This window comes from Strigops habroptila, chromosome 17, assembly GCF_004027225.2.
Source record: "Strigops habroptila isolate Jane chromosome 17, bStrHab1.2.pri, whole genome shotgun sequence".
Lineage (NCBI taxonomy): Eukaryota > Metazoa > Chordata > Aves > Psittaciformes > Psittacidae > Strigops > Strigops habroptila.
Genome location: NC_044293.2, coordinates 365389 through 381678, shown reverse-complemented (window position 1 = coordinate 381678; position 16290 = coordinate 365389). Strand labels below are relative to the sequence as shown.

The 16290-nt window shown below is 54.5% G+C and overlaps 1 protein-coding gene across 3 annotated transcripts in view; it reads left to right on the top strand.

Moving 5' to 3' along the window:
• The window catches only part of ZBTB16 (zinc finger and BTB domain containing 16), a 56800-nt gene that overhangs the window by 26186 nt on the left and 14324 nt on the right, over positions 1–16290 (top strand). For 2 of the 3 annotated variants that reach the window (XM_030505660.1, XM_030505661.1), the window contains exons 3-4: positions 2085–2182; positions 10699–10785. In XM_030505660.1, coding sequence (XP_030361520.1) covers positions 2085–2182; positions 10699–10785 — 185 coding nt within the window. Of the gene's footprint in view, positions 1–2084; positions 2183–5616; positions 6996–10698; positions 10786–16290 lie in introns of those variants that run through there. The other variant, XM_030505662.1, reaches the window with a different exon arrangement.

Below are 16290 nucleotides of genomic sequence, written 5' to 3'. Positions count from 1 at the left end.
TCACTGAAAGCCCTTCCAGGCTCCAAGAGGCAGGCGCTGGCACGGGGATGCTGCGCCCTTCCCAGCAAAGTGGTTTAAACCCGGCGCTAAGTGCAAGAGCGAGCTCAGCCCGAGCCAGGGGAGCGTGACAGGCATATCCCTAATTAAACATGCAAACGGAGGAGGTTGTCACTCCTTGAGCTGACTTGCTGGCAGCACCAGTCTGTCAGGAGGCTGGTGGTTTATTTATTTTTGCAAGGCAGATAAATCCTTTGGATTGTAAACCTTCTTGGCCTGAATTCGTGCATGACTCTTAATCCTCCGCTATGACACAGTGAATTCAGGACAAGCCTGATTAATAATTACATTATACAGCAAAGTTGAGAGTTGAAACTGACTTCTGCTCTTTTCCTTCCTGCTCCCTTTCTACTTCGCTGCCGAACATCATGGGGTCTCCTCCCATGGTCCGGCACTTCCCACACTGCTGCTCAGCATCCCTGGAAAGCGGTATGGCTGGGTGGGACACAGGGCTGGCTGCTTTGCACAGGGACATGGTTGCAAGGGAATTGGAGCCTGCACAGCCCAGAGCAGGGGAAGGTTTGGGGCTCCAGGCTCTCTGCAGTTGCAAGAGATGATCCTGCTAGGGCTTGGAGCAGCAGTGGCTTCACACCAGTAAAGCTCACACTTGGAGGGGGGGAAATAAAGCTCACATGAGGTAAATCTCCCCCTGGGCCAGGTGGTGCACGGAAGGTCCTTGCAGCCCTGCACGGCCTGAGCCCTCCCGCTCAGCATCCACCCTTGGACAAGAGCGTTTCTGTTTTGTCTTTGGCAACAAGGCAATAAAAATACACTCGTCTCACTGCAGGGCGATGATAAATGTTGGATGCTATCAGAGGTCGGCACGCAGCAATTTTCTGTGTTGCTCCTCAAACACATACAAATACTTCTCTGTTTACAGCATCCGATTTTGAAACTCTGCACGTGCGCCCGGCGCGAGCGGCTCGCAGCCGCCGAGGTGTGGCTGCTGGAGCAGCCAGCGCACTGGATGGAGGCATCTGGGACCGGGGAGCTTCTTGTCAATGCTGCCATCGAGCGCAGGGCCACGTTGCTTTTCTGAAGTGTCCATTTATCGCCACTGACGTGGTAAAATAAAGCAATGAGCACCGTTCGGGTGCTGCGTATCCCTCTGCACTCTTGGAGTGGTGGTTTAGAGGGGAGTGATGCTTGGGAGAAAGGAACGGGTCAGGGAGAGGGGCCACCCTTGGGTGGCAGTGATGGCTCGGGGAGCGAGGTGGAGCTTGGTTGGTTGGTCATTGTCGACTTGGGTAACGCCCTGCCCAGGTCTGTGCAAGCGCTGCCCCATTACAGGTTATTTCAGTTCACTGAGAGCTCCAACATGCTGTGGTTGTTTGATATCTAAAGATGGAGCATCAGCATCCTCACAGCAAAGAGAGGGAAGTAGTGTGGGGTCTGGCTGCTGTGGCCAAGCCCAGCACCCACTGCATATGGTGGTGGGGAGATGCAGTGATGGGTACCCAGGTGCAGGGGATGCTCAGCCCTTGGCATGATGCAGGATGGGTGATGCAGTTGGGAGGTTGCGCAAGGCCGCCCAGGCGTAGCTCAGTCTGTACCTCGTAGTGCCAGGAAATGGTGAGTGGCATGTTTCCTGTTTGTGAGCTGGTGGTTAAGGTTTCTGCTTGTGAGTTGTGTCATGCTGAATTTGGATGGAAATTGGGATTCACTTACAAATGCATACAAACAACCTCTTAAAATCTTTTTTTATTCTTATTTTTTTGGAGTACAGTACCTTTTTCAGAAGCACTCGGTGCCTGGGGGGGAGTTTGCCAACATATACTTTGCATTAACTCCCGATTTCAGATTCATCAGGTTTATTTAAAGACTGCAACTATAGTTATGATGACAATCACTAAACAGGAGAAGGCAACCTTGCCAGTGGGGAGTCATGCAGGACCTTCCATCTATGCCCTTCCTGCAGGGCTCCTCAAACTAGGACCAATGCAGGGCAATGTGTGGGGTGCATGAAGTTGTTTTGGATGAGCTTTCCCCACACACAGGAAGACTAACCCCTCTCTCTTGTCCCCCAGGAAGCTGCACAGCGGGATGAAGACGTATGGATGCGAGCTGTGCGGGAAGCGGTTCCTCGACAGCTTGCGGCTGCGAATGCACTTACTGGCTCACTCAGGTGGGTCAGGATGGGGTCGCATGGGTGGGATGGAGGTGGGGGGATAGTCTCCGTGCCCACCCCGAAGTGCTGCGCCTGCCGGGCGCACACATCCTGTCTGGAGGAGAAGCGTGCAGTGCCGGCTGTGCCCTTCCCAGGGCATCACGTTGCAGCCTTGTCCTCCAGTGCCCAGTAATTTGATGGATTTAATTTTTCTTTTTTGGAATTTGTTTTCAACTCCTTAATTGGGGAAATATTTTCTGGGCTGAGCAGCTCGGAATAACAACCTGTACATGCATGCAGCTGCATGTATTGTTGGTCCAGCCCCACTTGTTCCATGAGCATCCCCTCCACGTGCGTCCCAGCGCCGCGCTCCTTGCAGACAGGCACCTGCCGCACTTCCATTAGCAGAACTGCTGCGGAATTAGGCATCCTCTGCCTAATGAATCTAACTAGCAGGTTCACATGATGCAGGCCCTTTAATTAAATAGATAGGGAAGGGCTGGAACACTGTGCTGGTGGGAAGACTTGTGCTTGGCAAGTCAATGGAGGCCAATGTTTGGGCACTTGGCCACTTGTACAGAGAGGGGTTAACATGAAGAAGAGCAGGTGGCCACAGGACTCTCTGCTTAAATGTAGGTGTGAGCCCTTATCCCACTCCTTTGAGGGCAAATCATTGGGGTGCAGGTACTGCAGCCAAAGCTGTGCTTGCAGGTGGCTTTGCAAGGAAGCTAGATTGTATTTTACATTTTTAATGGATTTTTACTTATTTTTTTCCCCTAATTTCATATCCCTTTTTACCCCACTGCCCTTTGTCTGCAGCGAGGGCCACAGGGCAGAGACATGCCTCACCCGTACCAAAGGGAGTGGCATGAGGCTGCCTTCCCTCTCCATGTCCCTTCTGGATAGGGGTTGCCTTCTGCTTTTCAGGGCGCTGGAGCTGGCCCTGGCCCCATCTCCACCCCAGCACTTTTTGGGATGGACACCAGCTCTTTGGGAGGCCTGCAGGCAGCAGCAGGTTACTGGGGCTGGTCTCTGGGATGCTGGTCCCACCTCCCAGTGCTGGTCCCCAAGATGCTGGTCCCCCCCGGCACTGGGGTGTGGGATGCTGGTCCCACCCCTCAGTGCTGGGGTGCGGGATGCTGGTCCCCCCCTGCACTGGAGTGCAGGATGCTGGTACCCCCCCATTGCTGTTCCCCCCCCCGGCACTGGGGTGCAGGATGCTCGTCCCCCCCATTGCTGGTCCCCCCCCCAGCACTGGGGTGCAGAATGCTGGTCCCCCCCCATTGCTGGTTCCCGGGATGCTGGTCCCCCCCCGTGCTGGCGCACGCGGCTCATGTTTGTTATGGTGGCGTTGGCTCGTGGCCCGTGCTGGCAGGCGGCCAGCTTTGTGGGTACAGTATGTACAGTGAGCGCGGAGCCAAGCGCCGCAGCCGCAGCGTTCATCGGGGCTTTCGTTGTTATGATTTCTGCCGGTCCGGCAGGCTGGGGGTGGGGAGGGCTCACAAACAGCCGCCGCGGATTCCAGCGCTGTTATTTATTAAAGCAGGAGACCTTTGCACCTCTCCACTCGCCTCCCCCCTCCGCCAGCCCGGGATGAAGCGGGGTTGTGCAGGAGCGGCAGCACGAGGGCTTGTTTTTGGCACAGCAGCACTCTAAAGGTGCCCATGGACAGTGTGTTTAACTGGGAGATCACCCCGTGGTGATGGCTTGTGCCCCCTCAGTAACCCTCCCCTCTAGCAACCCTCTGTGCCAAAGGCAGCAAATGCTGTGTTTAGGAGAGGTTGGCAAGTGTTTATGGGAGAAATCTGATGGTAAAGAAGCATTTAAATTGGGGAGCAGACTGGAGACCAGCCCTTGGGGGGCTGTGGTGCCCCCACGACACGGTGGGCGCTTGGTGGTGTTATCACTGTGGCCTTGCAGGTGCGAAGTAAATACTCGGCTGAATGTTTACACTCCAGTAGGAAGCGTAAACGGAAAGCCTTTAATGCCGGCAAAGCCTTTCCCTACGTGCTGCCGGTGCCTGCAGCCCTGCGCTCTCAAACTGGTAAAGGCAATGTTAAGTTGCCCCTCTCCCAGTAAAATGAATCAACAGGGAAGTGAAGGTGGAAACCCGGCTTGTTGGTGGTGTGGTTGAGAAGTGCCTTTGATTTGACCCAGGGAGGCTGGTCCTGGTGCCACTACTCGCTTCTCCAAAGCAGATGCTCGGTGATGCACTTGCTGGCATCCCGGGGTGCCAGTCACCACCCCACCTGCGCTGAGTAGGGTTTACTCCCCAGGATAGGGAGGAAGGAAGGCAGGTTTCTGCCTTGCCCCCCCCTTGCTTTGCCTCTTCATCCATCAGAAACATCTGCCATGGAGATGGCTGCCGTGGCATCCCTATGAATGGGGGCAGGCACCAACAGCGCACAGGGATGCAGGTGGGCAGCGTGCAGGCAGCACACCCGCAGCCCCCTGCCCGGCCGGCCAAGGGCTTCTCTCTGCGCCCAAATGTGCTCAGTTCATCCCATGCCCTCAGGAGGGGCTGCAGGAGAGCGCTGCGGGGAGCGAGCTCACCCCACCGCCACCCCTCTCCCCCATGGTGCCGGTGGGGCGATGGCAGCTCGGGCCCCTTGCCCCGGCCGGCGGCGGCTCCGGGGCAGGCGTCCCCCCCGCCGCGGCTGGCCGGCGTCCCGCTCTCGGTCCCGGGTGATGTCAGCGGCCTGCCGGCAGGTCTGGATGTTCTGCCAGCGTTCCCGCGTTTATGATCATCCGCAGATGTGCATCCAAGAACACACTGTACCCACAGCAGAAATTAATGCAGGCTTGACTGCCGGCCAAGCCGCGCACACGGGGGAGAGGAAGAAAGAAAACAAAAACTGTTTAATGCTGTTTATAAATTATACACTGGCTGATGAAAAATACATTTCTCTCCCCCCCCTCCCCTCCCTCCCTCCCCATCCTCTCTGCCTCGAGAGCCTGAGCTGAGACCAGAAGAATATGGTTTGCTTTTGAGCTCCTGTTTTGGCTGGGTTCCTGGACCCAGGCGCTGGCTCAGAGCCAGTGGCTCGCTCCCCCCCGCAGCCCTTACCTGATGAAATACATCGATTTTTCACCCACCGCCGCCTCTCCCTGCTCCCCCCTCTCGGCTGCCCCTTGTTACTGCTGGGTTTGGCATGGGGAGCCAGGACCCCTCGTACCAAACCCACCCTAGGGGCATCCGTCTGCCTTGTTACCACTAAACGTGCATGGCCATCACTGCCCAGCTTTCTGCTGGCTGGGGGAAACTTCCCAAACTTCCCCCGAGGTCGCGATGCCAGAGACCCCCCTCTCCTTGGGTACATCGGGGGTGAGAGCCCCCCATCCCTGACCACCCCTGCGCATCCCTCCCCGCGCGCTCACCAGCCATTTATGCGGCTTTTGTGGCATGTTTTTTTTTCCTTTAATACCACTAATGTTTATCATTTGCCCAACAGGCTTGACAGATTTTGTTTCCTGTCGAGCGCGCGGCTGCGGAGCCCCCCCCGGTTGCCAAGGAGCCGCCTCCCCGCACCGTCACGGGCTGATTTGGTATTCCGCGCGGCGCCCCGCCGCATTTCTGTATGCAAGACAAAGTGTTTTGATGGAGGACGATTGCAGGAGTGTCTGGAGGCTGTTTGGAGTTTTATGGGCTGTGCAGTACGCGCCGTGCTTGCTCGCTCGCCGCGCTGGGCTGCCGGGGCTTTGGAGGGGGTTTGTCATCTTTTCCCCACCGAGAGGAGGGAGCAGCAAAGGAGAGGGGGGAATGATGTGAGAACCAGCCCCTTATGGCTCCTCGGCTCAGAATCAGGATGCTTTTCTGTATCTATATGTGGAAATGCCCCCTGCTCCACCCATTGCAATGTGGCATGGGGTCAGTGGGGCTCGCTGGCAGAGGTTTGGTGGTGGTGTTGCTGGTGGTCCCCCGTCATCCACCCCAAGCCCCCACTCCATCATTCCAGGTGCTTTCCCAAGCCTTGTCGATCCACGAAATGCTGCTTGGAGCATCCTTCTCATTAGAGCTGCCTGTGGTTCGGATGCATTCGGGTGATGCTTGTGGTGCTTGGCCAGGAGAACCGCCAAGACCCGCAGGTCCCTCCCTGATGCAGGGGAGGAAGGCAGGGGGTGATGGCGAAGTGGTGGCACGCCTGGGCTCATCCTATCTGCTGGCTTAGCTGGGCATCAGGCTCGGCTCTGGAGTCCCTCAGACCTCCTGAAGCCTGTGCCTTGCTCCTTTTCCTGTATCCAATTATTGCCTTTTAATGGCACTCTGGGAGAAGAGGAGGTAAAGCTCTTTGCCTCCTAAATCCAAACCTACTCCACAGCTCCGTCCTTTTCTGGCCCTTCTTGGGTTTCTCCGGTACATGTTATTTGTGCAGAGATTTTCACGGCTGTCTCTTGCACTCGGGTGAAACAGGGGAGAAGGGAAATGATAATAATAATAATAACAGCAATAATAAAAATCAAAAAGCAGCTTGATGTGGGCAAAAGAAGAAAACAAGAGAATGGGGTAGAGAACAGGCTAAATTTAAAATTGTAATTGGCTGACTTCCACAGGCTTGCGGGTGTTTTAATGACTCATAATAACTTCATTTAAAACCAGCTGAGCAGAAAATAGATTGGAGAGGAGCCTCAGGCCATTATGGATTTGTGTTTTTTTGAGGAGCGCTGTTTTGGGCAGGCAGGAAGGCGCTGGCGGAGGGCTTGGCTGCGCCGTGCCCGGGTTGGGGGTCTGCCCGGCAGAGATTGCACACGCACCGGGCACGCCGCTGCTTCTTCCCCCCCTTTTTTTCCTTTCGCTGATTAAAAATAGATGCCTTGAGGTATTATTTTAGCATCACTGTGGTTTCGTGCTTTTTTTTCTTTGCACTTTTGATGTGGTAAATGGAACATAAATAAAATTGTTTTTGAAATTACTGAATTAATTAGGTAGTAAAGCGACGACAGTGCATAAATTTACTTGGCAATTTTTTTTTAATCCATATTCCCCCCCCCCCCTTCTCGCCAATTACAGCCTGTTAATAATATATAATCCCAAATTTTTGTCAATCCCCTGTGCTGGGGGAGGGAGGGGAATAGATATGGCATAGTACCAGTGTGCTGCAAGCACGGTGGGGAAGGAGCAAGCACCACCCTCCTCACCTGTTTCCCATCTTCCTCCTCCTTTACCCATCTTTCTCCTCCTCCTCCAGGGGATGCTCCCAGCAACTCTTTTTCCTTTTCTCTTGTTTTCTCCTGGGCTACAGTTCATATTTTAGGGGCCCCCCTCCCTGCAGCCTCTTGGCTTCCAGCCCCATGGAAGTTGATGTCACCGCCAGGGATGGGGGCATGGGCATGGGAATTCAGTGGTTTAGCACATGGTGGATTGAGATGGGAAGGGGCAGGAGGTGTTGGCTGTGCCTGGCCCCTCTGCTGTGCTTCTTGGCTGGGAGAGGACTGAGAAACTGGGGCCATTGAGGGGCTGCAGCCCCCCAGTTAGGGGCCAGGCAGCAGCAGAGGCAGGCAGGTGAAGGAGTGGTGTTTGTGGCTGGTTTTGGGATGTTTTACTACTTCCTACCATCTAAAGTGCTAAAACTGGAGAGCCTGTTTCTGGTACCCAATAAAGTAATTAAAGTGAATGGGTGTTGGGAGGAACTGTTGGGATGATAGTGGCTAAAACTGGAAGAGCTCTGTCCTCAGATCCAGCTCAGCTCAGATCAAGGGGAGGGGGCTGCAGCTGGTGCCCAGCTCAACTCATGGGGATGCTTATTGTGGCCCCTTTGGGTGTCCATCCCATTTCTGAACGCTGCCTTAAGCCCCAATGGCGCTGGGCTGCTCCTTTGCCTTTCTTTTAGGGTGTATTAACTCAGGCTAGGGCTGCCCCTCGGAATCGCTGCACCGGGGGCACTGTGGTCCCGGCAGCACCGACCTTGCGCGATGACTCCGCACATCGCGGCTCCTCGCGCACGCAGGGACCTTTATTAGGCGCAAGCTATAAATTTTCTCGCACGGATATAAATGTACGCGGGGGGCTGGTGCCAACCGCGAGGCTCGCGCCGGAACGCAGCCGATACTTGGCAGCACGCGGAGTCCCGTTCCGTCCCGTCGGGGAGATCATCCAGAGATATCTATATACTGTAGGCGATATGAGGCGCTCGCTAAAAATACCCTCCCTGAATGTGTGCTTACATTTGGAGGGCTAATGGCTTCGGTGGGTGTCGTTTGGAGAAGCGCAAGGAGGGGGGAGAAGAAAGCCCTGACACGGGCTGTGGATGTGCTGCTTTCCAACATGTCCTGCTCCCTTTAATAACAAACATCGAGCCGTGGTGGTTTTTTTCTGAGCCCTGTTATAATAAGCTCAGATGTTGGATGACATTTTTCCCGGTGACTCACATAGTAAAATTAACCTTGAACTATTTACATATTCAATCGCCGCCCTCCCTCCTCCTCCTCCTCCTGTACTCCCCCCGCTCCTGAGCGTGTGTACATTACAGGAATCCTGGCTCCGTATCAGTTTTTGTTTTGCTGATGAGAAAAAAAAAGAGAGAGAGAAAAAAATTCCCCCGCCTGGAGTACACATCTACTTGAGGGAAAGAACACACAGTCCTGGCCTTTGGAAATTGGCAGGCGGCGTGCTGTTCCCGCGCTGATAAGAGGTACTGTAAATAAAACTGTACGGCAGCGCCTGCTGTAAAATGCCCCGCGTCTGTACTCATTGTTCTGACAGCTCCGGCTTTTTTTGGGTCTGCTGTTTTGGTACACACTGTGCTTCCTTACGTAAGTGAGCGCGCCCAGCTCCTCCCGCCGCTCGCCCTGTTTATTTTTTCCTCGCCAGGAATTTTTCCTGTCCCCCCCTCCTCCTCCTTCCCCACCACCCCCTGGCCAGATGCTGGCCGCCTTCCCCTTCCCTTGCTGTGCCTCCATGGGCTCCTGCTGCCCCTTCAGCTGCATGGCTCTTGGGGGGCACCAGCATGCGTGTGCTCCCCCCTCACCCCATGTAGAAGTGGGGGGAGCAGTAGCAAACCCCATGTTCAGCCAGACCCCCGCATGTCCCAGCCCATGGACAAGCACAGGACCCCCTGCACCGCGGGTGGGTCGGGCAGTGGGATGCACTGCCTGGGGAAGACCTGTTGCTGCGGCGCGTTGCCGCATCCTCCTGGATCACGCTTTGCCGCGGTGGGGCTGGGAGCGTGGAGTGGCGATGGAGAGTCATTGCCTTGGCAACTGCTGGCTGCGCATCGCCCGTGCCGAGGGGAGGGCAGCCCGCGGCCACTGCCCCATCGATCCCTGGCCCCTCACTGTCCCGGGAGGTCTCAGTGCCATTTGCGGCCACGCTCCTCTCCCTGCTGTGGGTGAAGGCAGGGACCCACTGGCAGCACCCACATCCCAACAGCACCCCACATCCCTGAGAGCATCCCCTCACCCAGCAGCACATGCAGGAGCTGCCCCACCATCCTCTCCGCGATGCCCCACAGCCCTTTTTGTTGTGCTTGTCCCTTCTTGAGTGGCTATGCGGCCCGTGCATACCCGGGTTGTTTTGAATGCAAACTTGACATCACGGCGAGGGCGGCGGCGAACAACATATGCACAGTAAACAGGCAGACTGTCATATTGATTAACAGATGAGACCTCTATTATCGATCAGCACTTGGCGAGAAAATTTATCACTTTTAATTTCACCGCTGCCAAATATTTCTGCCTGCGAGCCAGCCGTTACCGAGACAATTTAAAGGCGAAGGAATTCTCTTTTTAATGCATCTCATGATACCTGCCTCTCTCTCTGTCGCCTTTTCTGTGCACCCTTCTCTGAATCCCACCCCAACGGTGGGGCAGGGGGGACAGGAAGGGGATGGGAGATGCAGCGTGGACCCCTGGAAATGGGTGGCATGGCATGCCGTGGAGCAGTGCCCCCACCTCAGAGGCTGCTCTATCACGCTCAGCTCCTCACAGCAGATGAATCAAACCTCGAAATCTAAGGAACAAGCCCACGGCTTTGTCCCACAGTGGTGCTTCGGACGCGGCGTGTATCGTTAATCTGTTTTTATCTGGAAGTTACTTATCTGCTGCTGGGCATCCTGTTTTTTCCTCGCCTGAACTAGCAGCACATGTTGATAGAGATTTTCTGAGAATTCCCCCCCTACCACACCTCTCTCTGATGGTGCTTCCGAGCTTCTCGCTCAATCGCACCGTTCCAGCCACATCTCTGACCAGATGTGTCCTCGGGTACCACCATCCGGTACCAGCAGCAGCGGCTGCAATGGGAAGGGGCAGGAAACCAGTTGCAATTAGATGGGTTACAATGTTAGTTAAACACATTGATGTTTAATGATTTAAAAATGATAATAATTGTAATGTCTTCCTGACAGGCAAGTCTACATTGTGCGTTGTGCTGTTACGTGCAAGGAATGGGACCATGGGGTTAAGCACAGCGCTGCTCTCAGTGGCCGTGCAGGGGATATAAGATGTAAGGCCCCTCCACTGCACAGGTCCTGCGGCTGTAGCGGTGCTGGTGGCCGCAGCCACCTCCTTTGAGTAACCTCCTCTCCCCTTTCTCTCCCCAGCGGGTGCCAAAGCCCTGGTCTGCGATCAGTGCGGTGCCCAGTTCTCGAAGGAAGATGCCCTGGAGACGCACAGGCAGACACACACCGGTACGTGGCCTTCCTTTTCAATTCTTTGCTTAGGCTCAAGTTTAATGTTTAGGCTGCCTTTGGAACCCTTTGCCCAATGGAGAGCTCAACCGTTTGTGGTTCCCACTTCTGATGTGCTCAGCTCCATTTCTTGCCTTTCATTTGGTTAAGGTAAGTTGGCTGCGTTCTCTGCCGAACTCTTAATGGGAAATGGGCTTGTACTTGCACTGAAATCTGTGTGTGGCATTTGTTGGGGAAACCTCCCCCTTTGGGGGAGCCTTTTGGGTTTGGGTGTTTGCTGCTGGCTGTGTTTTGTCTGGTTTTGCTGAGCTCGTGCCGGTGCTGTTGGTGGAAGGAGGAGCACAACCCATCTCTGGGGTTGAACCGAGCATCCTTGCACCACATAATGGTCCCCCTGGGTTTCTTAAGTCACATGCGTCAAAATTCCACCAGCATCACAGCATGTGGCCACCACTCAGGTTTAAGAGAAACTTCCCAAGGGATAAATACTCTTGTTAGGAGTGTTTGACTGCTTGGGAGCCTACGCGTGATGAGTTACAAATCATTTGTAAATCCCAGCCTGTGCCCATAGGTCTGTTGCTGTTTTCCAGCGCGTTGTTAGGAACAAATGTGTTGCATCTGGTGAGGTTTCGTGGCGCTGCCATGAGGTGTGTGTTATGAACATGGCTGCAAGTGTCTGCAGGTGATAGGGCTGGGCAGTGGGTGTGCAGCCACTTGTAGGACCCAAGGACTGGGGTTTGGGGACGGCTGGACCCTGCTGTGCACAGGAAAGCTCTTTGTCCTGTGCTCCCAGCTCCTCTTCCACTAAAACATGGGTATGAGGCACCGGTTCACACAGCACCATTGTGTTTATTGCTCAGCATTAGTGCATGCACGTGGGAAACAATGGCGCAGCAAACACGGGGTAATTTGTTGCCTCCACGAGCAAAACCCCGTCCCTTTCCAAATGGCTCTTGGCAGTTTGCTTCTGCCACGTTCCTGCTATTGCGCTTCCCAGCCCTTCGCCATCAGGGAGCACAAGGAGCTCTTTATGCACCTTGCAAAGGCCGCCTTGCCCTGGAAGGGTTTGCTGTGGGGCACAGCAGAGTTCGTGGCCAGGCAGTCCCATGTGGAGCTGTTCAACCTCCCCAAAACAGGCTGGAGCAGGAAAGCACCCGCACCTTCTCAGGCTATATCGAGAGTGGTTTAACTGAGCACAGGCTCATCTTTCAGCGCTGAACACCCTGACAAATGCCACTAACAGTGGTGGTTCGGTGACTGGGCTGGCACGGGGAGCCCGGCCGGGGGCTGGAGGACCCACCAGCGATGCAAAGTGCTGCGTCAACGGGCGGGAATAGCTCCGGCTGTCATCCGATCTGGGAGCGGTGCTGGCCTGACACCAGTTCATAAATTGTAAAGTAATTGCCCTCCTTATTATCCAGTGTCGTGCGGCTGGAGGCCGGCTTTGTGGCTCAGGGTCTTTTGAAGAACCGTGTGTACTGTAGGGTGAGGAGGAGGAAAAGGCTTGTAATGGGGCAGTGGCAAACTGAACAGGCTGACTCTGCTCAGGAGCCAGTGACCAAGCCCAGGCAGGAACTTACAGGCAGCTGAGCACACAGCTTCCCATTCCCGTGAACTTCCCAGACCTGTTGAGCATCCCAGGGTGGCCGGTGGGAGCCCGGCTGTTGAACAGCTCTTTAACAGTGCCAGCACCCAAAAACATCCCGCAGATGTGGAGCAGCCGCATCGCTTTGCTACTGACCTTGCCACTATTGCAGAGATTAAAGCCCCTTCGGTTGCTGGAACCTGAGGCTGGACCATGCCAAAGCTCAAAGGGCGATGGGGAAGCAGAGCACGGGGGACACGGTGACCCGAGCAGAGCTGGTTTATCGTCGCTGCCTCCAGCTGGAAACGGCAGCTCAGCTCGGTTACGTGGCAGAGCAGGGCTGGGTGGCCAGGGCAGCCGAAATGAATCGCTTCCTCTCCTCGGGTGGCATGCAGAGGGCCCTACCCTGGCACAGAAAGCATCCCTCCCCTGCCACTGCTATAATTAACCCTGTTTCCAAATAACGGCATTTGCCAGAACGGGTGTTTTTTGGGTGTCCTCCCTTTGCCCTTAGCGACAGGATCGTTGGCAAAAGACCTTCCACCCTTCCACAGAAAAAAGTAGCCCTTTTTGCTAGAGATACAGATAGATTCCCTCAAAGATGGCATCAAAAGCTGAGCGGGCTGTATCTGATACAGGCTGCCTGAATGCACACACGTGGCTCAGGCACATGGTGTTCAGGGGAGGATACGGCACCGGTCGCTGCTGAGCTTTTCTGCAAGCGTAGCCGGGATGAAGTGTTCTCAGGGTCTCTTCTTGGCAGCGGGGCTGTTTCTCGGGTGAGCAGTAAGGATATAGGACCCAGGACCCCCTTTATTACGCTTATTTTTTTCCTACTGCCCTTATTGCTCCTCTGAACGGTCGTGCAAGATGTGAAGGCAGCCTGTTGTACATGTGCTGCATCAACCACCACCCGTCTCTTACAGCAGAAAACCTCTGCCCTGCTTTCTGAGGCACAGTAAAAAGAATAAGACAGAACAAACGAAGAGTCTCTATGTGCAATCCTGGAGCTGCTGTGCCTGTTCCAGCCCCACCGGCTTGGGGCTGAGACGCCCTCTCCGGGCGTTCGCTGTCCTTGGCCCCTGTCCCGCAGCAATAGGAAAAGCAGACTGTTTTGGCTCATCTTCCAGCAGCGCACGCTCAGTGCCATGCTGTGGGGGGAAGCATGGAAAATTCCTTACCCTTCTCCTAAAATGTAGAGGAAAAAACGAAATGCGCTGGGGAGGCATCCTGAGAAACCCCGGCCAGCGCCGCAGGGATGCTCACAGGCCCGTGCTGGTGCTAATGGGTTTGGGCTTGGCGCCGGCCTTTATAAATATCAGAGGTGACTCGTCTGGAGTTTCCTCTCGTGTGCCAAGGCACTTAATGCAGGCGAGTATGTGCGCGGGGCGATCAGCGGGCCAGCGCGGCTCTGCTCCCGACTCGCTGCACATGGGCATGCTTGACACCCAGTATCGAGAGCTTGTTCTTCTGTGTGTAGTTGACTCTTTGATTTGTGGGGTCAGCGTGCCCCTGGCTGCTCCACAGAGGATGCGCGGGAGCCTTCGGCATCCCCTGCCCGCATCCCTTGGATCCCCTGCCCGGTGATGCCGGCACCGGGACACAGGCATCAGAAAAGAGTTAATAGAACCAACATGTAACTGAAAATTGAAAAGCTATAAATCTTTCCCCCTTTCCCCCCTCCCCATTTTTTTTTTTTTTCTGGGATGTTGGTAGCGTTTTGATTTAATAGTTGGCCAAACACAAGGGTCTATTTTATTCAGAGTTTACAGGCCTCAGGGCTGTTATTCCTCCAAATTTAATAGCATTGAAATTGCAGGGTTGGCGATAATTTGCCTATCACTTTCTGCTCTCCCATTGATGTTTATTGTCAGCAGGATGGAATCTCAATCCGATTCACTTAGATAACATGTCTGTTAAACATTTAGATAATTGTGCCATCATTAACTTGTCACATTATTTTAGAGATTCAAAACAGTCATGCAGTAGAAGCAGAGGTACAAAGAGAGAAAAACCCGGCTCACGAGAGCAAGAACTCTGGTGAGGAAGCAGTGGTGTCGGTGGGATGCATTGCATTAGGTCCTGTGGAAAGCCTCAGGACGCTCAGCCTTCCTCTCTGCCTTGGCAGGGCTTTAACCACTTTTTGCCCCGAAAGCAATTTCTGCTCCTGTTCTAAATGCACACTGAGGTGGTGCACTGATTTTATTTTCATTATTACATTTGAATGTGTTTTCCAGTGGAAGAGCATCCCACCCACCCTGTTGTGGGCTTGGGTTTGCAAGGGGATGCTTGGGAACCTGGAGGAGATGGGGGTACTGTGCTGGAGCTGCGCCGTCACACGAGCACGCCCCATCTCTGTTATTGGCAAATGGACATTTAGTCCAATTCATTACATATTTGCGCGATGTTGCTTTGCTTTCTCTGCCTCCAAATGGTACCCACCTAAAAACACCAGTGATGCAATTGACATACATTGCACTGGTTTTCTCAATATTGGAAATTAAGGATTTTGAGCCAGTGGAACGTGACATGGAAGTTGGGTGACATGAGACATAAATTACGTTGAAGCATAAATTCTGTTTGCCTTACACTTAGCATGGCGCTGTGAGCCATGGCTCTCTGCCGGGGTGCTCCTCTGCCAGCAGCTGGGGGTGTCCCTGCTCTGGGTGACTCGGGTTTGGGAGATGTGGTTCCTGACTCGTCTCACCGCATCCTCTCCCATGGCTCCATTGGAGCAGTGCTTGGCCACGGACAGCCTGGTCACTTCCTTGCTGAAACCAACCCGGCATTTTCCCGTGCTGCCTGTGACTTTCTATTACTGTTTCACGGGACTCGGGGGAGTTTCCAGAGCACAGCTCGATGGGGCTTCTGGGGGAAATACACGGGATAGCATTTTTCTCCATAGCCAGCGCTAATGCACTGTAGTATTAAGTACGCTTAGAGGTAATTATCCCTCCCGTGCTCGCCTCGGTTCTGTGGTCCCGGCTGGGGGAGGGAGCACAAGCGCAGGCAATGCTGCACAGTGATGCCCAGACCATGCTTTGTGGATTTTCTGCTGGATTTGAGTGTGGATTGTGGATGCTCAGGTATGGAAGTGCTGCAGAGAGCCTGTGCACTCCCCCAGTGTGCTACCATCCGCTAATGCTTCTGTTGGAGGCTGCAAGCAGCAAGCACAGGGCTGAGATGAGATTTGGTTTTGGTGCAAGGATCATGGTTCCTATAGAGGATGCTGAGCGCCTGTGATGCACTGGAGTGGAGAAAATTTGTGCTGGTTCAAACCGTGGCTCCTGAGCTTAGGAAACAAACCTGGTTCACCATCGCACATGGAGGGTGCAAAGACTTGGTTCCAGGCACCTCCAAACACTGGCAGTGCCCAGCGGGAATCCTTGACCAAGCTGGGAAAATTGGATTTGGGGCCAGGGTAGCTGCTACCAGAGACACCTCTGCAGGTTTGTGACTTGTGCCCATTGGAAGCCTTCATCATTCAGGAGTGTAACTGATGGTCCCAGCAGCAGTGCCATGTCCACTGGGTTGCCCCTGCCACCTCGATGCCTGCTGCCAGCCCCAACTTCTGCAGGGTCTCAGGGTGGTGGGTGCTGGGGGTCCAGCACAGAGCCCCTTTGTCTGACAGTAATGTCCTGTGACAGCGCTTGAAATCTGAGTCCTGGCGTGCATTCCTGACACTGGGAATCTCCCTGCCTCCCAAACCACGGCCACGATGATTCCCCGCGCTGCAAGGTGTGCTCACGGGGAAGCGCAGTGAGGTCGGGCTTCGTGTGGATTCACCAGCGCCAAGCAGGGAGGCAGGAACGTGGCAGAGCCGCAGCCGCAAGTGGCGGCCAATGGCCAGCCTGTAATTTTCCTGTGCAAATACTATTTAAAGCGCGATGAGAAAAGCCCTTTCGCTAAGCTATGGAGAA